This window comes from Dreissena polymorpha, chromosome 6 (genome assembly GCF_020536995.1).
Source record: "Dreissena polymorpha isolate Duluth1 chromosome 6, UMN_Dpol_1.0, whole genome shotgun sequence".
Taxonomy (NCBI): domain Eukaryota; kingdom Metazoa; phylum Mollusca; class Bivalvia; order Myida; family Dreissenidae; genus Dreissena; species Dreissena polymorpha.
The window spans coordinates 76,308,029-76,332,165 of NC_068360.1; the positions used below are offsets into that span (position 1 = coordinate 76,308,029).

General features: G+C 35.8%; 1 protein-coding gene and 1 long non-coding RNA gene across 6 annotated transcripts in view; both read left to right on the forward strand.

The window, feature by feature from the left end:
• Nucleotides 1-24,137, forward strand: part of LOC127833606 (TSC22 domain family protein 3-like) — a 124,696-nt gene that overhangs the window by 91,634 nt on the left and 8,925 nt on the right. For 4 of the 5 annotated variants that reach the window (XR_008027502.1, XM_052358962.1, XM_052358964.1 and 1 more), the window contains one exon: nucleotides 16,214-16,259. Coding sequence is in view for 4 of the 5 variants with exons in the window: in XM_052358962.1 (XP_052214922.1) it covers nucleotides 16,214-16,259 (46 nt within the window). In the remaining variant the exon portion in view is untranslated. Of the gene's footprint in view, nucleotides 1-4,567; nucleotides 5,674-16,213; nucleotides 16,260-24,137 lie in introns of those variants that run through there. The other variant, XM_052358965.1, reaches the window with a different exon arrangement.
• Nucleotides 8,025-9,219, forward strand: LOC127833620 (uncharacterized). The gene is made up of 2 exons (XR_008027504.1): nucleotides 8,025-8,603; nucleotides 8,749-9,219. It is a non-coding gene; the product is annotated as an uncharacterized LOC127833620 (long non-coding RNA).

The window sequence follows — 24,137 nt, forward strand, 5'->3', positions numbered from 1 at the left end:
CTTATTGCATGAAGTGTTCATGAACTATTCTTGAACCCGTGTGGCATGAAGTGTTCATGAACTATTCTTGAACCATTATGGCATGAAATGTTCATGAACTATTCATGAACATCAATGGCATGAAGTGTTCTTGAACAGTTCATGAACAACACAATTCTTGAAAAATTCTTCAGGGTTTTGCTGTTCACGAACAGTTCATGAACATTTCCCTTCTATTTTTCAATGGCTCATTTTCTGTTCACGAACTGTAAGTGAATAGTTCATGAACCATATTTCTTCAAGAGTTCATGAACTGAGGTGGCATGAAGTGTTCATGAACTATTCATGAACAAGAATTTGTCAATTTTGCAAAGGTTATCATAAGTGTTACTAAAGCTCAACAAACAGGTCAGGGTAAGAAGAAACAAGTCTTGTATTAGCACTTAACATATTGATAGCAACATATAACAATAATTTAAATATAACACTAATAACTGAGATACAAGTGGTTTAATAATACTCTTTAAATTTCATAATACAACTTTGCACTATATGTTCATGAATAATTCATGTATTGATTATGAATAGTCTCATTTTCAGTTCAAGAATCATTTACTAATCAATGGTTTCCCTGAAATGGTTACACTTACAGTGCCAAAGAACTTGAAATGGAACCAATGGCTGATCAGTTCAGCCGGTAATTTATTAAAGACTTACATTTTCAAATATAACATAAACCATGTGCCTTCCGTTTCAACTTCCTGTGCACACAATATTCTTTCTTTGTAAAAACAGCAATGCAATGTACATTGAGTTCTTGATATCATCTTAAACTGTTCTTGAAATAAGATGTCCTTAAAACGTTCTTAAACTTGTCTTTTAAGTCTCCCAAGAACAATGACAGATCCTTTTAAGAACATATTGGATTCTTAAAAAGTCCATCATACGTTCAAAAACATTGTGTAGACCTATTTAAGAACATCAGAAGGAAACATGTTGTTCAAAAAAGTTCTTAAAGTGTTCAAGAATAGTTTAAGAATAATTCAAGAACAGGAAAGGTCCTTAAAAAGTTATTGAAGTGTTCCTGAAGGTAGTTCTTGAACAGTTCTTGTACAAATGTTCTTAAAATTCTCTAGAACAGGTCAAGAACTCTAACTTACAGTGGTGAAAGTACTATGCATTTTCATACTAACTTCACAGGTTTCACAAATCTACAAGATTTGTATGCTAGACATTTCAATATTACTTTCAAAAATATGTATGAAACATCCAACACAAAGGAATTCATGAATTTTTCATGATGGATCCTTAAAGTCTGTCTCAGAAAAGTCATTAGAAATACTTGTGCATGAAATGTTCATCACTAAGTATTTATGGTTAGATGAAGAACTGTTCATGAACTTTGAAATGTTCAACAATAATTCATAAACAGTTCATGAACATGTCTTAAGAACAGTTCATGTCCAAAAGTTCATGAACCAAGCTCAGGAACTTTTTCAGAACCGTTCATGAACAGTTCTTGATTGGCTTGAAATGTTCATGAAATCATGAACAACATTTCGCCGGGGGTGGATAGTGAACCCCATAGCTCAGCAGCTTAATTTGCTATAATTATGATATCTGTCTGGTCTAAAGCTTGTATTCAACTAAAAATTCATTCAATGGTCTCTTATAATAGTGGACAGGTTATCTCAGCTCAGCAGTTTTTCTTGATTTATAATACCATTTCCTACAGCAGCTCTAGTTATAACCCCCAAGGCCACAGCTGCCCCAAACATGTGCGGACTGTACATGCTACAGACCACTCACATGTCCAAACTTACCACTATTGGTGACCTTTTACAACTGACCGGTCTCAAGAGGCGGTCACTGTGGATTAATCCTGTGTCCAGTCTTGGCCAGTTTTGACCAGTCCGTGTCCATTATAGGGAATGTACAGAGAAGCTTGATACTTGTACCTTATTGAGGCCTATGTGATATTTGTTTACATGTTAGATCAGCTGTTCAAATCTTCAGGTGGCAAATAATCTAATCATGGTTATTCTGATCTTCATGAAAAGCAGGTAAAGTACATGGGTTTCTACACACTCTTGAGGCATTGGAAATAATGAAATGTTTGTAGTTTGCAGCTGGTCCATTTTGTTAATGTTTACTTTGCTGTATAGGTGTTTTACATGATTAAGAATGAAACAATGTATTGTCATGTATGTCATATTTCAATTAAAATTATCAGAGGATCATCTGGCTTTGACTCCTTAATAGTTTCCCACTCAGAAGCAAAATGAAAATGGCTATGTGCAAACAGCAAAATACCAGAACAGCCTGCGAGTAACTCGAGTGAACAGTCTGTTCAGGTTTTATGCTGTTCGCTGCTCATCAGTATGGAAATGGAGCCGTTGGTAAGTCGTAAAGGGTTAAGTGCTCAGTGAAAACTGGTCTAGGGTATACCATCTAGTCTTGTATAAACAGCATAGTCCTGGGATTAACTATCAGCCTTCAATAATTTGTTTGCCAAAAACATGTGTGTTATTAACGGTTTGAAGTTGAATGACCTTTCCTGTTTGACTGTTTTTAAATGAAAGTTTATGTCATAAAATGCTCCCCACTTTAGGGGTTTGAAGGTGAATGACCTTTCTTGTTTTCCTGTTTGTCTCTGAGAGTTTATATCATGAAATGCTCCCCATGCAGTCAGCTGTTTTCAGCCTGACCCCTTGGTTGAGGTCAAGGCATCAAGGTATGCCAAGGTAATTGCTACTGGTTCATGCTGGAGGTATTGCTCCTAGATAAGCTCTTTCAGTGCTGGAACCGAATTTTGAAGGCCTGTGCAAACAGTTTGGATCCTGATGAGACGCCACAGAACGTGGCGTCTCATCAGGATTCAAACTGTTTGCTATTCTGATAGTATTCTTTGAAAAAAATGTAAGAAAATGCTTATTTTAGAAATTCAGCAGACAACATTTAAGCAGACGACAAATTTCCCAGCATGTAAAGGGTTAGACACATTGTTCCATTTCTCAGCATTGAGTACAGGCTCAAAGAAATTGAACAACACTGAGTATTGCTCTGGAAAAATGGGGTTTAATGCATGTGAGTATGGTGTCGTCTCAGATTAGCCTGTGCAGTCTGCATATTTGATCTTTTAACAATTTATGAATGCCTGAGGGTTGTAACACACAAGAAAACTGGTACTCCATATTCAAAGTAAAGAAATCAGGTTTCACAACTTAAATGTTGTGTTTTTTTCAATCATGTGCACTGGCAAAAAGCAATAAAAAAAATTCATTGTTGCTGACTTTGCTGTTGTTGTTATATGTATTTCCAAAATCATAAAACTTGTACCATATACAAATGCCTTCAAACCATTAAACTCTCCCTTCGTCCTAAAGTTGTTGTTGTAATTGAACATTCTGTGTGTAAATTGGCATAAAAGTAGAACATCCAAAAATTATGATAATTATTCAAACAACATTAGTTTACTTGACAATACCCTGAGAATTATGATGCACTGTGAGGACTTGTTTATGGTCTGTAAAGGTCATTGAACTTTCATTGACCCCCCCCCCCGACCTTAGACCTAAATTTAGGCTTGTTATGTCTCTACTGAATAGATTGTTTACATGATATAGAACCCTGGTCTCACCCATACATAATTCAGGATTTTGTTTCTTGATTTGGGAAAAGGGCCTGGCCTTCCATTTGGGTGGGAAAAAAAATCAAGACAGTCAAGAAAGGGGGAAATATTTCCCAAAGTAAGCAGGAAATTTGTGTAAAAAATTGCTTCATTTTAAAGACATTTTCTGTAGGGAAGGGGCCTTTTTCTTATTGGTGAAGGGGCCTTTATGACACCCTTGTTAAAGAAGGGAAAAAAAACCTGCATGAATCCATGTCTGTGAATAACCAATCATTTTCAGCTGCACATAAGATTTTTAATTAGTTTGATTTGCATTATTGTAAACATGTTATGTTACCACTAAAGGTGCAAGAAAAAGTTGTTTGTTTCCATAAACCCAACTGACTCAAATGTTAGTGGGAACCGGTTACCTTTTAACTGCCTAATTTTATGAAGCTGTCAGACATTAACAGTTGTTGAGTTCTTCATAGTTTATTGACAGGTAACTGACTGTATTGGTTAACTCTTTCAGTGCTGGAACCTAATTTTAAAGGCCTTTGCAAAAAGTTTGGATCCAGATGAGATGCCACAGGATCCAAATTGTTTGCTATTCTGATAGTATTCTTTGGAAAAAAATCGAAGAAAATGCTTATTGTAGAAATTCAGCAGACAACATTTTAGCAGACAACAAATTTCCCAGCATGCAAAGAGTTAATGGCCTAATTTTATGAAGCTATCAAACGTGAATAGTTGTTGAGTTTTTCATAGTTTATTGACAGGTCGCTGACTGTATTGGTAGTGGTTTAACTAGGATATAGAGATATAGTAAATCATACATGAGGTGTGTGTATGTTCAGTGGTGTAGCGGATGCTGTAATATCCAATAATATTGGGGGTGAAGGACACAGGCAGGCGACTGGACTATTTAACGTACACATACACTTGTTAGTTAAAGTACATGAGTTAGGTGAAAAATATTGATCTAAGCGTTTACAGCAGGGTGTTTACAGTTCACAGTTCACTGAGTGTTTACAGTCCATGCTGAATTAAACACTGGCAGTAGAATAAGCATGGATCAAAGACCGGGATTGTAGAGTTAAGGCTGCTTCTGTTGGGAAAATACTCCTTTGTGGTGGTATACTTGTTTGAAAAACTAATAGCTTGATTTACAGAGAATGTGACTGTGCATTTTACTATTGTGCTTACTGGTGTCACTTGAATAATGTAGTTATGCTACAAGTGCAAGACAATCAATTATTTACAAAGCAGCAGTTAAGTGGCTCGGTGCATTGGTTTCCACTTGGGGAAGTTAATTAATAGTTCAACTGAGTGAATCAAACGACTGCATGACTGTCATGCATGTAGTTTGTGCAAAATGCTTGTTAAAGCTTGAAGGTGGTGAGATTATGCTCCGATAAACTTCTAATGTTCAGTATGTTTTATTGTGTTGTTTATTTGGGACATGGACCTCGGAGAAATCGGTTCAAAGTGTTGTGTATTAAATGTTGATATGACGTGATGTTGAACGTTTTCTTTCAAAGAAGTTGGGTCACTGAATTGCTTACTTCAGTAGCTTTTGAACGATTGTGTATTTATGAAAAACAAACGTGTAGCCTTTACAATCCGGCCGTACCCAGTCGTAACCAGACTCTGAATTTTTATGGGCTATAACGTTATTGAATATTGTGTGCCTGTAGTAGTTGGATAGTTGGGAATTAAAAAAAATTCTTTGCTCATAGACAGATAAGTGTGTGGCCCAGTAATAGATGGAAATCAAATATGTAGCTTTACTCGTAGCTGGATAAGTTTGTTTAAGAAATCTGCAAGAACAACTTTAAGACTGACCCAATCTATTTCTGTGATATTAAAAATTACTCTGCCTGTATGTCGACCAGCAGATCCAAGATGGATGTGTTGCTGGGGATGTTAACGTTGATTTGTGACAGGGATAAGAAGCAGTCACTGACAAAGTGTAGCACAAAGTGTAGCACAAAGTGTAGCACAATGTGTGGCTTGAATGAGAACTGCATGCAACTGGATGTGAATGGCAACATAGCATATCTTATTAATGAGCTCAACAACTGGTAAGTCATCTACAGACAAGACAATAATTTATGTAAACCATAGGTTATTTTTCACCATTTTTGGAATTGTTTGGCCCTGGCCTTATGAAGAAGGAAAAAATTGTGTTGTTGTTTGTTTAAATTCCAAAATTTGGGAAATTGGTGTTGTTTATTTTTTTAGCTCACCTGAGCACAACGTGCTCATGGTGAGCTTATGTGATCGCCTTTTTTCTGTCGTCCGTTGTCCATTGTGCAACGTCAACATTTGCCTTGTTCACTCTTTAGAGGCCACATTTATTGTCCAATCTCCATGAAATTTGGTCAGAAGATTGGTTTTAATGATATCTTGGATGAGTTCGAAAATGGTTACGTTTGCTTGAAATACATGGCTGCCAAGGGGAGGGGCATTTTTCCTTATATGGCTCTAACAAAATCTTGTTTACACTTTAGAGGCCACATTTATTGTCCGATCGTCATGAAACTTGGTCAGAAGATTCATCCCAATGATATCTTGGACGAGTTCGAAAATGATGTCGGCTGGTTGAAAAACATGGTCGCCAGGGGGCGGGGCATTTTTCCTTATATGGCTATAGTAAAACCTTGTTAACACTCTAGAGGCCACATTTATTGTCCGATCTTCATGAAACTTGGTCAATAATATCTTGTTATCTCAGGTGAGCGACTTTGGGCCTTTCAGGCCCTCTTGTTTCAATACTAATTAAATACTTTTTGTCCCCTACCGGTTTCACCGAAGGGGACTTATGGTTTGCTCTCTGTGTGTCCGTCAGTCTGTCACACTTTTCTGGATCCTGCAATAACTTTAAAAGTTCTTCATATTTTTGTCATGAAACTTGAAAAATGGACAGATGGCAATATGGAGATTATGCATGTCATTTCATTTTGTTCCTACATCCAGAATTCTGGTTGCTATGGCAACAAATAGACTAGATATACTGCTGAAAATGGTGGATCCTGCACACTTTTCTGGATCCTGGGACAACTTTAAAAGTTCTTCATATTTTTTAATTTAACTTGAAACATGGATAGATGGAAATATGGACATTATGCACGTTATTTAATTTTCTTCCTACGTCAAAAATTCTGATTTCTATGGCAACAAATTAAAAAAAAAATCTGACAATGGTGGAGCCGGTAGGGTACACATATTGCTTGGCAATAGTCTTGTTAATTTTAATTATTTATTTATTTGAAACCTTTTATTGGTAATTTTTAGATATAATTCCCCATTGTTGATAAAAAAATATCACCTTTTATAAACGTAAATTGCAAAAATGTTATAATATTGAAATAATATTCTTTAAGTTGGTATGACGGAAAAATTGTTTATAAGGCATATTATGTAGCCAGACAAATCAGCCATTGCCTATTTTGAGAATGTCTAGCCCTAAAAAAATTTATGATGCAAGGTCATGGTCATGTTGTACAAAATCAACTTTAGGTATTATAGTAGTTAAAGGAGCATGACACCATCTCTCTTGTCATAGAGCTTTTTTTTTTGATTTGGGGAAATGACCTGGCCACCCATTTTGGGGGTATAAATTATTGTTAAAACTGAGAAAGGGGAAAAAATTCCCAAGGTTAGCTTGTAATTTGGGGAAAATTACATCATTTTAAAGAAATTCTCTTTGGGAAAGGGGCCTTTCTCTTGGCGGAAAGGGCCTATATAAGCTCTTCCTAATGAAGGAAAAAAAGCCCTTTGTCACCACCATAGAGCTCTTTTAAAAGGTGATCACATAATTTGCCTAATATCATCTGTTGTCATCTTCATGTGCATAATAATATCACATCCATCTGGTCCAAATTAAGTATTGATTACTTCCCTTATTTGTAAGTTTGTCATTGAATGGCATTTATCTGGCTATTGTTATTATATTGACACTGTTAACCCCTGTGTAAATAAAAGCATCTCATGAGTTCCACTTGCCCTTTTATCAATCTTACAGTACAGTACTACCATTATTGAGCAATAATGAAGCAAATCTACTACTTATGTTGTGGTTAATCTTTGGGCAATAGGCTGATAGCTTTTTTCCACCATGTCAGGAAAATACTTGTTTTTTCCATTACATACAAGATTTTGATTATCAAAACTGGATTTGTAAAACATGCTTGCTTTTTTGGGGCGGCAATGGGTCAGGGATTAGTGAAGAATTAGGATGTCGAGAGCTTATGATTTTTGAGACGGCATGAAATTATATTGAGGTATATAAATGTTTTATTGTTTGTATTAAGTCTTATGTATTTTTAAGGGATTACTTTTATTAGCCGGATTTTTTTCGAAAAAATCTCGGCTTATAGATTGATGTTGTCGGGCGGGCGGGGGGGCGGGCGGGCGGGCGGGGTGGCGGCGTGCTCGAAAATGTTAAAGTTCTTATTTCATGGTATAACTTTGGTATGCTTGGACCTAGAGTCTTCAAACTTGACATGAAGGTTGGCCAGGATTAACAGATGACCACTGGTCATTTCAAGGTCATTCATTTGAAGGTCAAGGTCACTGTGACCTTCAATATAAAAAATGTTAAAGTTGTTATAACTTTGGTATGCTTGGACCTAGAGTCTTGAAACTTGACATGAAGGTTGGCCATAACTAGTTAGTAACCACTGGTCATTTCAAGGTCATTCATTTGAAGGTCAAGGTCACTGTGACCTTGAATGTAAAAATGTTAAAGTTCTTATTTCATGGTATAACTTTGGTATGCTTGGACCTAGAGTCTTCAAACTTGACATGAAGGTTGGCCAGGATTAACAGATGACCACTGGTCATTTCAAGGTCATTCATTTGAAGGTGAAGGTCACTGTGACCTTCAATATAAAAATGTTAAAGTTGTTATAACTTTGGTATGCTTGGACCTAGAGTCTTGAAACTTGACATGAAGGTTGGCCAGAACTAGTAAGTAACCACTGGACATTTCAAGGGCATTCATTTGAAGGTCAAGGTCACTGTGACCTTGAATGTAAAAATGTTAAAGTTGTTATAACTTTGGTATGCTTGGACCTAGAGTCTTGAAACTTGACATGAAGGTTGGCCAGAACTAGTAAGTAACCACTGGACATTTTAAGGTCATTCATTTGAAGGTCAAGGTCACTGTGACCTTGAATGTAAAAATGTTAAAGTTCTTATTTCATGTTATAACTTTGGTATGCTTGTACCTAGAGTCTTCAAACTTGAAATAAAGATTGGCCAGTACTAGAAGATGACCACTGGTCATTTCAATGTCATTCATTTGAAGGTCAAGGTCACTGTGACCTTAAATGTTAAAATGTTAAAATTGTTATAACTTTGGTATGCTTGGACATAGAGTCTTCAAACTTGACCTTGAAAACCTTAAACTCATATTTATGTGTCCAATCTATCTGCTAGAACTGGTGTGATAGAAACCTTTTGGAGTGATCATAAGGCTGTCTGGATTTCTGTGTAGGTATGTGAAAGCAAAACAATAAATAGTATTATTTCATCTAAGTTTATTTTCTTACATTTGATAATGAAATTGATGGAAACTTCAAACAATATGTTACTAATTTGCTAATAAAAAAATTGAGATCAAACTTTCCTAATTGTCAATTCAAGTTCATATTTGTGACCTTAAATGTTATTGTTGTTCATGTATATGCATGCATTGAAAACATAACACAAGGTTTGCTCATGCCTTGAAAAGTACTTACATTTCATTTTGACCTTTGAACAATATTTCAGTAATTTAAGTATTGCATTGACAAAAACACGAAAGGTACTTTCCTGTCATTTAAATCAAAAATCCGGCTTCAATGCGGTCATCTCCGACCGCGGAACTCTTGTTCCATTTGATTTATTGCTTATGTTATTAGAATGTTGTGGTTTGCCCATTCTTAAAATGCAACAAGTTCAAATTTTGTCTCAGATGTTTTGTCCATTCAATCCAAATGACCTTCATAGGGGACCCTACAATAGCTTCAATCAAAATGACATGCAATGATTTTTTTTTATTTTTAGCTTGGCGTTTTCAGAAAAAACCCGAGGTATTGTCATAGCCAGCTCGTCGTGTCATCCGCCGTCTAACCTCCGCCGTCCGCGTCGTGCTTAAACCTAATAACATGTGGTTAAGGTTAAAACATTGGCTCTAAAATCAAATTGCTTCCACCTTCAACTTTGAAACTTCATATGTAGATGCACCTTGATGAGTTCTACACGCCACACCAATTTTGGGGTCACTAGGTCAAAGGTCAAGGTCACTGTGACAAAAAAAATAAAATCTTACAAGCTTTAATTTATTCAAAACTGCACCCATAGCCGAGCGTGGCACCCGTTATGAGGTGCTCTTGTTTATATATGTTACAGCCTGTGCCTTTTGGATTGGGAAAATTAGCATGATAAACCATGAAATTGGGACAATAGCGTGATTAACCATGAAATTTGGAAAAATGAAGCATTATAATATTATATATGACAATAAGTGACAGAATTAAAATTGTTTTTAAGTGCTTGTTTGACAGCATTTTTAAATAAGAAAGCAATGCTTTAATTTCTTTTTACAATGAAGACAATGCATATTCAACTTGCAATAATCTATGGATTCTTAAAAACACCATTTAAACATAGCCTCTTCAGTGTATTAAGCTTAATACAGTAAAAACAAATTCATATGCATCTGATTTGTTTGTTTCTTTCCATTTTCAGACGATACTCGTCTTAAATGCTTTCACTTTGCAAGTAGACGGAACTCCATGTTTTCCAATAGATTCTCTTGACACACATTAAACCATACCTAGTCTTAATCATCAATTGACAAAAGCATTAAATTATTCCTTAATAACCATATGATATCCGTAGTTAATTGTATTTTATGGTTTGCGCTCTGTGCGTCTATCTGTCAAACTTTTCTGGATCCTGCGATAACTTTAAAACTTCTTCATATTTTTTCATGAAACTTGAAACATGGTCAGATGGCAATATGGAGATTATGCACGTCTTTTCATTTTGTTCCTACGTCAAGAATTCTGGTTGCTATGGCAACAAATATATATTAAAAAAAATTCTGACGATGGTGGAGCCGGTAGGGGACACATTTTGCTCGGCAATAGTCTTGTTATTTGTTATTTTCTCTGTTGATCGAAATTTCTTTTTGTAGCTGCCATCTTGGACGATAACGTAAAAACAGGCATGCTCAATTAAGATGCATGGATTATCCCCTGTATCCTCCGCAAAAAGAGATTAGTGGATTTGTGGATAGCAACGTAAAATTGTTTAAATTGGGCTAGATTCGCTAACCAATACTTAACTCAGTTGTCATTCAGCCACAACTCGACACGCTCGGTTGGCATTTGTTCTTCGACATTATTGCTGTATAACATTATAATCTAATTGGAATAATAAGAGAAATTTCTGTCAGAGTTTTGGGAAAAAACATAGATTTTTGCGATTGGGAAGCAGCGGTCATTTTTGGCAAAAAAAATCACTGACATGAGTAAGGAGAAGATTTAAACATGTACTGAGTTTTGTTTACAACATGTACTGAGTTTTGTTTACAACATGTACTGAGTTTTGTTTACAACATGTTCTGAGTTTTGTTTAAACATGTACTGAGTTTTGTTTACAACATGTTCTGAGTTTTGTTTACAACATGTACTGAGTTTTGTTTAAACATGTACTGAGTTTTGTTTACAACAATTTAGTTGTCTTCAACCATGTTGAATCATGTCATGGCAATATGACAAGGTAGTTTATTACTGTGGATGCCTCACAACATCAGCGTCGAGATTTCAGAAACGAAATTAGTGCAACCTTGTACTAAATCAACCTTTTTTTAAATGTAAGTTGAATCGTTTTGAATCCAAGTTTCTTATTCAGAACTAACAAAACTTGATACATAATGTTATGTAGCATAGCAGGTTTCCTTTAGATAATATTTACTTCTTACCTGAGGCTTTGTGAATACAACTGGATTGTTTTGTACAATAGTCTGTTTGAAAGCTATGATATATATTAAGAAAAAGTAACTTTTATTTTTGTTCGTATCATTGTGAAGGGAAAGTTGTATGTGGAATAACAATGACTTTACCAAACAGAAGTGCTCTAATGGTAATGAAGTGCATGAATTCACCAACATTACGGCGCAGATTGAGGTCAAGGTATTTCAGAAATCTTTGCCTCTGTCTTTTGTGTTTGCCCCTGTCTTTTTGTGTTTGTGCAGGCTTTATATATTTTAGAACATTTTTGTAATATGTCCTGTGTAATAATAAGAAATCTGGCTTCCGAATCTGGCAATCAAGGTATGTATCTGCAATAATTTTATGTTTATAATTTTTCAAAGCAAAGTATATTCATTGAGCCGCAAAAAGGGGCTTACTGCATGAGTGTAAAGCCCTGTCCTAGATTAGCCTGTGCAGTTGCACAGGCTTATCAGGGACATGACTTGGCTTTTATGGTTTTTATGTCCCCCACTATAGTAGTGGGGGACATGTTGTTTTTGCCCTGTCTGTTGGTCTGTTGGTTGGTTGGTTTGCACCAACTTTAACATTTGCAATAACTTTTGCAATATTAAAGATAGGAACTTGATATTTGGCATGCATATGTATCTCATGGAGCTGCACATTTTGAGTGGTGAAAGGTCAAGGTCAAGGTCATCCTTCAAGGTCAAAGGTCAAATATATGGGTCAAAATGGCTCATTTAATGTACACTTTTGCAGTATTTCAATATTCAAGATAGCAACTTGATATTTGGCATGCATGTGTATCTCATGGAGCTGCACAATTTGAGTGGTGAAAGGTCAAGGTCATCCTTCAAGGTCAGAGGTCAAACATATGTGGCCCAAATCGCTAATTTTATGAATACTTTTGCAATATTGAAGATAGCAACTTGATATCCGGCATGCATGTGTATCTCATGGAGCTGCACATTTTGAGTGGTGAAAGGTCAAGGTCATCCTTCAAGGTCAAATATATGGGTCAAAATTGCTCATGTAATGTCACTTCTGCAATATTGAAGCTAGCAATTTTATATTTGAAATGCATGTGTATCTCATGGAGCTGCACATTTTGAGTGGTAAAGGGTCAAGGTCAAGGTCATCCTACAAGGTCAAACGTCATATAGGGGGACATTGTGTTTCACAAACACATCTGTTTTGGTTTCAAAGAAGTCTCTTTTAAGCAAAATTCCAGTTAAGGTGATGGAAAGTGTTGTACAAGATTAGCCTGTGTGGATTTCACAGGCTAATCTTGGAGGACACTCTACCCACATGCATTAAGTCTCATTTTCCCAGAGGTAAGGCTCATATCTTCAAGTTATGTTGTCATTATAAAAGTGACCTATTTAAAAGTTAACTGATGCTTTCTCGACCATGTGAAGATTTTATTTAAAGACTTCAAAGAGTCTAAGCGGATGTACTCATAATTTCCGATGGATTGATAAACTCTTATATCTTACCACATACTGCATCAATGATGTTTTCCTTTGGGAAGATTCTTCTATTTCTGTTTTTTCCGCTCAGTGTCTGGAAATCGTAAAAATATATTTGGGGTTATTTCGGGATGTTTTTCCACAGATGTTTTTGATGTTATCTATTGGTATTGATTGACATGATCTGCTGTGCCGAAGTCTTTAACCTGCATGATCTCCTGAGCAGAGTAAGTCTGAGACTGGTTCAGGAAATGAGAATTTATTTCCATTAAATGGGGTTTGAATGGGTGGAGTGGCTTTATGTGGCACAATTAGACACTGAAGTTTGGCACAGTGGAGTTGAAATTTAGGTTTATTCTTTTTGTTGATTGGAAGGGGTGCTTTAAGGCGTGAATATGTGAATATGAATAATTTCCAGTGTTAAGCGATAAAATTTATGATAATTTGTTGCCATATTGGTTGGTTTGGGCGTGGTATTTTTCTTGCATGAGCACATGTGATAATTGATTTTATAACATAGCAAAAGTGCTAATTATTTCACTGAAGTTCTGCATTATGCTGCTGAAGTAACAACATTGAAACCTAAAATTGCTGGCTAAGAGAAAACTCTGATCAATGGAATGCATAATTTTGTTCTGATGTTTCTTTGATATGATCATAAATTAATAAGTAGACTTCTTTTTGCCATCTCCAATGAAGCAAAATAAAATGTACATATTTTATAAAGCATAGAATTAATTATTTTTTAATGATTGATTGGTCTACACCAGAATTCCCAGTAGATTATTTTATAAAATTGTTACATCTGCTGGTTTAGTTCGGAATTGCAGAAAAGCGTCAAAGGACGTATCTGGATTATTCCGGTTGAAAGTTCTCCGTTTTTCAAAACGAGTTAACGAGGCAGAAGTTTATAATATTATTGATTATTTCTTTTCTGCATTAGGTAATTGGTGGATGGGGAAAGCTTTTTTACCAGTTAAAACAGCTCTTTGTTGATTGGAAGGCGGGTATTCAGACCAGAATATGCTGATGTGAACAATGTAGCATAATTATTTTATAAAATTGTTACATCTGCTGGTTTAGTTCGGAATTGCAGAAAAGCGTCAAAGGACGTATCTGGATTATTCCGGTTGAAAGTTCTCTGTTTTTCAAAACGAGTTAGCGAGGCAGAAGTTTATAATATTATTGATTATTTCTTTTCTGCATTAGGTAATTGGTGGATGGGGAAAGCTTTTTTACCAGTTAAAACAGCTCTTTGTTGATTGGAAGGCGGGTATTCAGACCAGAATATGCTGATGTGAACAATGTAGCATAATTATTCCTGGGTTCCCAGAGGTGAATGCCACCATTATTGTTGAGTTTTTGTCTGTACTGGATAAGTTTGGTGGATTGTATGTTCTCTGCATGGGAACCTGTGATAATTAATTGATAGCATGAGGAGGGTAAAGAATTGCTGAAAGATGGTTGTTGACTTTGCAAAAAATACTTTACATAGATTTGTGTTTAAAATGATGATACTGCAAAATAGTTCTATGCCAATGGAATTCTATGAAAACATTATCAATTTGACATTGTCAAAAGAACGCATGACTGCTTTGCTTGAATTGTGACAGACTGTGAATGCTGGGTGATACAAAACTGTTCTTTTGCTTTGAGTGATCAACTAGACTGAGTAAAATTTAACCCTTTCAGTGCGGGAACCGAATTTTGAAGGCCTTTGCAAACAGTTTGGATCCAGATGAGACGCCACAAAACGTGGTGTCTCATCAGGATCCAAACTGTTTGCTATTCTGATAGTATTCTTTGAAAAAAATCGAAGAAAATGCTAATTTTAGAAATTCAGCAGACGACATTTTAGCAGACGACAAATTTCCCAGCATGCAAAGGGTTAACAAATGCCGAGTCATTCTGAAAAATAAATACTGAGTTTTTCATTTATAAAACCAATATTTAATAACATGATATAAAGTAAAATTAATAATTATAGACCTGATATTGAGTAAATGAACAAAAAACATTTGTCTTACTTATATGAAGAGTTACATGACCTTTGGAAAAAAGCAGTTCTATGAATATTTTTTATAATTTAGAAAACCTGGTGTAGTCTTTCAATTAACTCTGCTTAGTGTTGCAGTCAATTGCAATGTTTTTGCGAAAGTCCATCTTCGATCTGTAGACAATATTGAATTTTTCTATGAAACCTGACTAATTGCCTGGCTGTAAAAAGGTCTTGTATTGGATAATGCAAAATAATTATACAGTTGCAACAGTCTGCATGTTTTTGTGTTGTCATTCAATCTAATATCGCCCTTGACGTTTCTAGATGACAGAAATATAATGGAAGTCTATTTGTGTGGATTCTGTTAATAGTGGTAACGTTAGCCTTATACTGTGCATGTTATTGGACATAACAAGTGTATTGGATATTGTTCTAAAATAATCAAAGAAGACCATAGTACGAGATAGTAGAACATATTTTGTGCTAAGTTTAACTGTTCCATGAACAGGATTACCTGACTTGTGTGGCTTTTACAATATTTTATATTGAGAGTGTTTTACCGCCATTGTGGAAAATTGGGCTTTTTGTAACTTTATTTCAAAACGTATGCCATATGCAATAAACAGTGTTCTATTGTCATTAGTGGCATTTATTCTGGGACATTTTTGTCCCTCTACTTGTTATCTATAATTTAGCGATGGATTACGTGTACACTTACTACCCGCCATTGGCACTGTCTCTGAAGAGGTAAATACTGTGTAAAAAACATGACAACAACAAGAGGACAACAACAACATTACAACAACAATGTTAAAACGATAAGATCATATCAGCACCAAATAAACATCACATCAACATCCCAGTAACAACATCACAACAGGCGTTTATTGTTGCCTTGTCATACATCATTGATATCATTAGGAATAAACATTGTCTTTGGGGATGTCAAACCATTATTTAAACTACCTCACCAATAGCTTGAACTCTTTGTTCGGGTCCATATTCTAAAAAATTCATTATTAGGTATCAAAGACTATAAGCCAAAAGTAATAGTAAGGTGACTGCATGATTTTAAGCAAAGGAACACAATGGGAATTTATAACATTTTTCCTGTGGTAACAAACAAATTTCTCACATTCTCAAAGCTTATTATTTTGTGTACTTTCAGTGGCTCGAGCACAGTCGCCATTGACAACAAGATTGAGCAGGCTATGGTAAGTTGGACTTAGGCTACCCCCCCCCCCGGTATCTTATTTACCCTTTACCCCTCCTTATTAACGAATCATGCAATTTAAGTCCCTTTCTTAGTATATTACATTTTGAAGGCTTCATTTCCAACCCTAAGTTAATGATGAGTAGCAAACAGCATAAAACTTGAACAGTCTACTGCAGGCTGTTCTGGTTGTTATAATGCTGGTTGCAAAAGCAATTTTCACTTTGCTTCTGAGAGGGAAGGGATAAGCAAGCAAATAAGATCGATATACACTACCCATGTATGACATTAATAATTCACTGTGACCAAGTCAGTGTTCATGTAAAATTCTTCACACAGCCATACATCTGCCAGATTATTATACGCAAATTAGTCATATTTGACACGTGTTCCTGGAAAACTAGGTTAATTGCATGTGAGTATTAAAGGGTTGTCCCAGATAACAGGGCCCTTGATTGCACTTTTTACCGCCGATATCTTCCCCCATAAAAAGTATACTTTTTTCCCCTATCTCAGTTAAAAATCCCCCCCCCCCCCCTTCAATTTTTTTTATTTTTATTTTTTGTTACTTTTATACCGATGATGCAAGCTGGTATTGTGCTACTAAACCTATATTTATGTTAATTACATTCAAATGTAGCGATTTTAAGTGTTTAATGGTTGGTGAAAAGATCTTCTAAAATTCCCCTTTTCTTCCAAAACGAAGCGAAATTCCCCCCTCTAAGGGCCCCGGCCCCAATCCCCCAAAGTGTAGCAAGGGCCCTGCATAAGCTGATGCAGTCTGCATAGGCTTATCAGGGACAACATCTTTTGTCTAAACTATATTTTTGTTTTCAACAGACTCGGGCGACTTCAAAGAAAAAGACATAAATGTGAAATGTCATAGGTTATTAGCCTGTGGGGACTGCTAATCTGGGTTGATACTTAACGCACATGTATTAAACCCTTTGCATGCTGGGAAATTTGTTGTCTGCTAAAATGTCATCTGCTGAATTTCTAAAATAAACATTTTCTTCAAAAAAAATCAAACAATACTATCAGAATAGCAAACAGTTTGGATTCTGATGAGACGCCACGTTCTGTGGCATCTCATCTGGATCCAAACTGTTTGCAAAGGCCTTCAAAATTTGGTTCCAGCACTGAAAGAGTTAAACCATTTCCCTCTCAGAAGCAACGAAAATGGCTATTTGCAAATAGCATAAAACCAGAACAGCCTGCGAGTAACATCCTGCAAGGATGCTCAGTATAATGCATGAGGTTACATGAAACTCTATATTACACACAATAATATAAGCTGAGGGTCATTGCCTTGAAACCAGTGATACAAATAATATGGGGGTGGGGAGATTAAAACAGGTTTACAGCTAATAGAGGCTAGACAAGTGTCACTTAGCCCTGAATTAACTCTTTCAGTGCTGGAACCAAATTTTGAAGGCCTTTGCAAACAGTTTGGATCCAGATGACACGCCACAGAACGTGGTGTCTCATCAGGATCCAAACTGTTTGCTATTCTGATAGTGTTCTTTGAAAAAAATCGAAGAAAATGCTAATTTTAGAAATTCAGCAGACAACATTTAAGCAGATGACAAATTCCCCAGCATGCAAAGGGTTAAACCCAAAATAAATATAAAATGCTGAGTCTGAAATTTTTAAGATTATTAATTACAGCTAGTAAGTAAGATGGTGGACAGAAACGTGATATTTATTAACGGTATCAAAGGTTCAGAAGTTCAACTACCTATTTGACCTCCACAACCACTTAACACTTAAGAACAAACACCTGGATTAAGTACTTCACTATTATGATGTTATTGTAAATTTGTTTCCTTTCGTAACTGCTGATGAGTTTTATAATATTACCTCATACTTTTGTTGAAATTGAATTTATGGTGGTGCTTGACCTTTTGCTACTACTTATACAAACTATTGAAGATGGAAAACAAGACTATTACACTGGTAGGGTTCCTTGTGACTTTTTAAGAAGGGTTATTCTTCGATAAAGATACATTTGAACAAAAGGTCAATACAAACAAATGGGCCATGCTCTGTGAAAAGGGGGTCAGCACAGGCTAATCAGGGACGAAGCTTTCCGCTTTTATGATATTTTTATGCTCCCCGAAATATTTTTGGTGGAGCATATAGTTGCCAGTTTGTAGTTCCTTCCGTCACACTTTTGTTACAGTTTCTCATAGCACCTTCAATTCTTTACCGATCTCTTTCATATTTGGCATGTGAGGTACCTTGCATAAACCTCTACCTTTTTATGAGGTTAAGTCACTGGGGTCAAGGTCACTGAGGCTAATAATAGATTGTTTTAGGTGGTTATTAACACATAGATTGACAAAGCGCATCATCGGGGAGCATCCATCAGTTTCACGGATATTCTTGTTTATTAAAGAAGGTCTCTTCTTTGTACAAATGCAGTTTAGGCAGAAAGTGTCATCCCTGATTAGCCTGTGGGGACTGCCTATGTATGAGGCAATTGCAAATAATAAGTATGACCTATTATTTGGCAAAACCTGGCCTGATGCATGTGTGTCAAATATTGTCTCAGAATAGCCTGTTCAGTCCACACAGGCTAATTTTTGAGTGACGAAACATTAAACTTTTTTGGATTTTTTTGTTCAAGGAAGTCTGTTATAAACAAAATTTAAGTCTTATGGCAAGCATAAAGCCCAGTTTTGTAAGAGCGTGGATCATTATATACTACATTCAAAATTTTAGCATAAATGTGTTACTTTAAATTGCTTTTGAAGCCTGACTCTAGATTGGTTCCAGGAATTAAACTTCTTGAAAAGTGTTGGTCGCTTTGTTACTAAGGACCAATTGTGTGGTGATATGTCTTATTGAGGCAACTTGACTGCAAAATATTGCTTTAAAGTGATTTATATTTCCTACTTCCTCATTTCAAACAATGAATAATTTGAATTTTCAAGACAGCAGTTTAATGAGTCATGTGTTGGATTTTATATGGCGTCTGTTGTGGTTCAGTTCATTTCATAGAACGCTATTCATTTAATTTTAGATGTGCATGAATATGACCATAAATAGGCAAACATTTTATAATTTCAGTTTGTTATGGTTCAGAAATTGGGGTCAGACAATTCAAGAGGGTTTTAAAGGTGGGGGTGGGGGTGTGTGGTTAGATCTCTCAAGTGTGATCAAGTAAACAAGTTACAAACAATTTGATTGATGTTGGTTTGTAAGCAATAATTCTGCATATCTGCCCCACTTGTGGAAACATGTTTTAATGCATGTGCGTAAACAGGGTGCAGGATTACGTGACTTTGTGGCGTTCCCAATTAAACGTTAATGGATGTAAACACACCGGTGGTGCTTTTTATGTCCCCTGGTAGGGTGGCATATAGCAGTTGAACTGTCTGTCAGTCAGTCAGTCAGTCCGTCTGTCTGTCCGTCCCTACGTCCCAAAACTTTAATGGCCATAACTTTTTCAATATTGAACATAGCATTTTGATATTTGGCATGCATGTGAATCTCATGGAGCTGCACAGTTTGAGTGGTGAAAGGTGAAGGTCAAGGTCAAATGTCAAATATATGGTGTCTGTCCGTCCATCCGAAAACTTTAACATTGGCCATAACTTTTTCAATATTTAAGAATTAGCAACTTGATATTTGGCATGCATGTGTATCTCATGGAGCTGAACATTTTGAGGGGTAAAAGATGAAGGTCAAGGTCATCCTTCAAGGTCAAATATATGGCGTCTGTCTGTCCGAAAACTTTAACATTCGCCATAACTTTTTTATGCCCCCGAAGGTTGGGATATAGTCTATGAATTGTCCGTCATTCCGTCCGTCTGTCTGTTTGTCAGTCAGTCTGTCCGTCAGTCAGTCTGTCCGTCAGTCAGTCCATTCGTCCGTCCGAAAACTTTAACATTGCCCATAACTTTTGCAATATTGAAGATAGCAACTTGATATTTAGCATGCACGTGTATCTTATGGACCTGCACATTTTGAGTGGTGAAAGGTCAAGGTCATCCTTCAAGGTCAAAGATATGGCTTCAAAGCAGCGCAGTAGGGGGCATTGTGTTACTGACAAACACATCTCTAATGTTTTCAAATAACTTTTTAAAACAATTTTTCTTAAGAATCTCAACTAGTGCATAAAAAAACTGATTTTTATGCTGCTTTATTTGAAATTCATCATAATGACTTTATTTAATAAGCCTGTGTTTTTGTTTAAAAAGTCCATGTCTACTGCACGGTTATGCTTCATGCAACGTCAAATTTTGTCACCGATTTCAGACGTATACAAGGATTGATTCTAATACCTTAAGATAATCAGCACAAACTGCAAGAAAAACTGTCTATTAATTATTAGAAATTTTCCAATGTGTTTCAACAACTGGAGATATTTTCAAAACTAAAGTTCTTTACAGTGTGTTTACATTCTGCCCAGCTGTGTGTAAATTCCTGAAAACCCAGTTGATTCTGCACCCTCAGTAAAGTGATTTCCAATATTTCCCTGTGCAGTCTGCACTGGCTAATCAGGTACAACACATTTTGCTTTTATGGAAAATTTTTTTTAAAAGAAGTCTCTTCTAAACCAAAATCCAGTCTGCAAAGCGGTGTTGTCTTAGAATAGCCTGTACGGACTTCACAGGCTCATCTGGGATGACACATTATGCACATGCATTAAGCCCTGTTTTCCCAGACTGAGGCTCATATACAGATAAACAACAAGTTAACCCTTTAAGCGCTGGAACCAAATTTTGAAGGCCTTTGCAAACAGTTTGGATCCAGATGAGACGCCACAAAACGTGGCGTCTCATCAGGATCCAAACTGTTTGCTATTCTGATAGTATTCTTTGAAAAAAATCGAAGAAATGGCTAATTTTAGAAATTCAGCAGACGACATTTTAGCAGATGACAAATTTACCAGCATGCAAAGCGTTAATTTTCCCCATATTCCTAGGTAGTTATTGATATATGTTTATAACGCTGATGACATTTATTACAGCATAATTACACTTCTGCACACCTGTCTTAATTAGGTCTTTCACCTCAAATTAATGACGTCCAAACTATATTCAGAAAAGGTGTGTCTTAGCTTGTCTCTTTGGGTCTAAAGGTCAAATGCTGTCAAATAGTCTGCATGCTGAACATTAATTGGTTGACATGGTTGGTTGATTTTCCTGGTGTTGAACTGCTGATTGCCTTTAAACATAATCTTGTTGGAAAAAATTAATTGTCAGTAAAGTCTCTATTGATTTTGCAGGTTCCTGAATGTTTTTAGACACAACTATTTCTTATAAGGATCTGCCTTCATTCTTACATTTAACACATAGAGAAATATGTGTAACATAATCCAGGGGTCATTAATGCAATGAATTCCTTTTTAACCCTTTTTGTAACCACTTAGATACGTATTTTGGTATTTTGAGTCCCTTAGAAAGTTAAATTTAACCGATTTATGCCAAGCATCTAGAAAAAAGGTCTTGATGCGGTGTCTCATAAGGGTCTGCGTTGTTTTCGTAAAGGAATCTATGTGAGAAATATTCTAAATATAGGAATAAATATACTAGACATCCCTAATTTTGGAAATAAATTGATCCAATTTAGAAGGATGGGAGAGTCCACTAGGCATAAATCAGGTTTAATGAAGACATTTGCTAAATTCATTGTTTTAAAGGCTTTATTTCCTACCCTTTGATACTGATGAGCAGGAGTTACTCGCAGGCTGTTCTGGTTTTATGCTGTTTGCACATAGCCATTTTCACTTTGCTTCTGAGTGGGAAAGGGTTAAGCATCACTGCTGACTTGATAAACCATTGAATGATTTGTTTCTAATTCTCTTTGAAAAAAATAAAATCAATTAAAACAGTTCAAACTCAACTATGTCGATGTCAGTAACAAATAAGGGAGAAAATTAATCCCAATTGCATGCCTTACTGTGCATGTTGGAAATAAACTTAAATGCTTAATGCCTTTTGATGTTTGTGAAATGTTTTTGTCAAGGGAATAATCTCTTGTAAATATATTAGCACATCCGTTTTACTTTTGTGACTTAACTTGGGCGTGGTTTACAGCCAGCGTATTCCGGTAAAATCCTGCTTCCAAAGTTGGAGATGGTGGGAACAATGGAATCAATAATGCAATTTTTCCATTCAATGATGCAAAGGGATATATTCATGTGTACAGATATGGTTCATAGCACCTTTTGCTCTCAATCGATGGATCGTCCAAATCGTGTTGTTGCAGATAATCCCCAAGTCAGGTCTTGATGCATTGTTTATGATGTAATGTACGTAGTATTTTAGTATGGATGTTATAGTCCTTTTACAATCAAGAAAGCATGCATTTTGTGGCTCATGGTTGATCAATTGTAAATATCAGGTTGAAACTGGTTTGAAGTAGGGCACAGTAGCCATGTAAAAAAAGTATCATTGATGTTTTTATAAAATATTGAGTTCATTGAACTGCCATACTTTTGTTAGCTATATAATGATGTTTTTATAAAATATTGAGTTCATTGAACTGCCATACTTTTGTTAGCTATATAAGATCAGTATATTGGAAAATGGCTGCTATGTAATACATTAATGTTTTATCATTGTACATGATGAACTTTATGAAAGACAATTGCTGCTAGAAAAGTTAACTTTACCAAAAAAGTATCTTGTTTCAATTTGTTTAATGATAAGAGCTAAAAAAATATTTTCCCATGTAATTTAATCACACTTACTCGCAAAACTAAAAATACAGTCTGATTAAAATTCTTGTTTTAAACAATTAATTGTTTTGTTTTGTTTGAGAGCAAATGCATGTCTTGCAACAAGATAAATTGTGTCACATGTTGGGAAAACTGGGCTATAATGCATGTGAAGTCTGCACAGGCTAATCGGGACGACACTTAACCCTTTGCATGCTGGGAAATTTGTTGTTTGCTAAAATGTCGTCTGCTGAATTTCTAAAATTAGCATTTTCTTCATTTTTTTTCAAATAATACTATCAGAATAGCAAACAGTTTGGATCCTGATGAGACGTTTTGTGGCGTCTCATCTGGATCCAAACTGTTTGCAAAGGCCTTCAAAATTCGGTTCCCGCACTGATAAGTTAACTCTGAAGGCCATGACATTGAAGTCATTGACCTCTGATTATGTCACAGCCACAACCTTTCACATCTTGACTATCTACCCTTTCCCACTCAGAGGCAACTGAAAATGGCTATGTGCAAACAGCATAAAACCAGAACAGCTTTTACGAGTAACTCGCAGTCTGTTCAGGTTTTTAGCTCACCTGTCACGAAGTACTCTTGTATAATGTTTGCTGCTCATCAGTAACTAAGGGTTGCAAATGAAGCCTTTAAAACGTAGTAAAGTAGTAAGAAAGGTATTAATTTTATGCTTTCCGGTGGTTTATAGAGAAATATCAGTGAATTAAAACTGATAATTTCACCGTTTCAAACAATGAAAATTATCAGTGAAAATTATCGATAATTTTCACTGTTTACTGTGAAATGACGTCATTGTTTTGAAGAAATGACGTCATTATCCCAGCAAAATTCTTTAGTTAAACTCTTATTAAACAATGTATATAAACAGTGAAAAAGAGCATAAAATAAATAAAAAAATTGTTGGATTCGGTGGAATATCGATTTTAATTCACTCGTGATCATAGAAAATGTATTTTTTCACTCGTGGCTGCGCCACTCGTGAAAATAGTATTTTCTATGATCACTCGCAAATTAAAATCGATAATCCACCGAATCCAACAAATATCCTCTATATAATTAAATGTAACTTTCTAAGGGACTACAAATTCGGCAAAATACCTAAGTGGTAATTGGTTAACTCTGAAGGCCACATTGGAGTCATTGCCCTGTGATTATGTCACAACCACTGCCTTTCATGTCTCACTA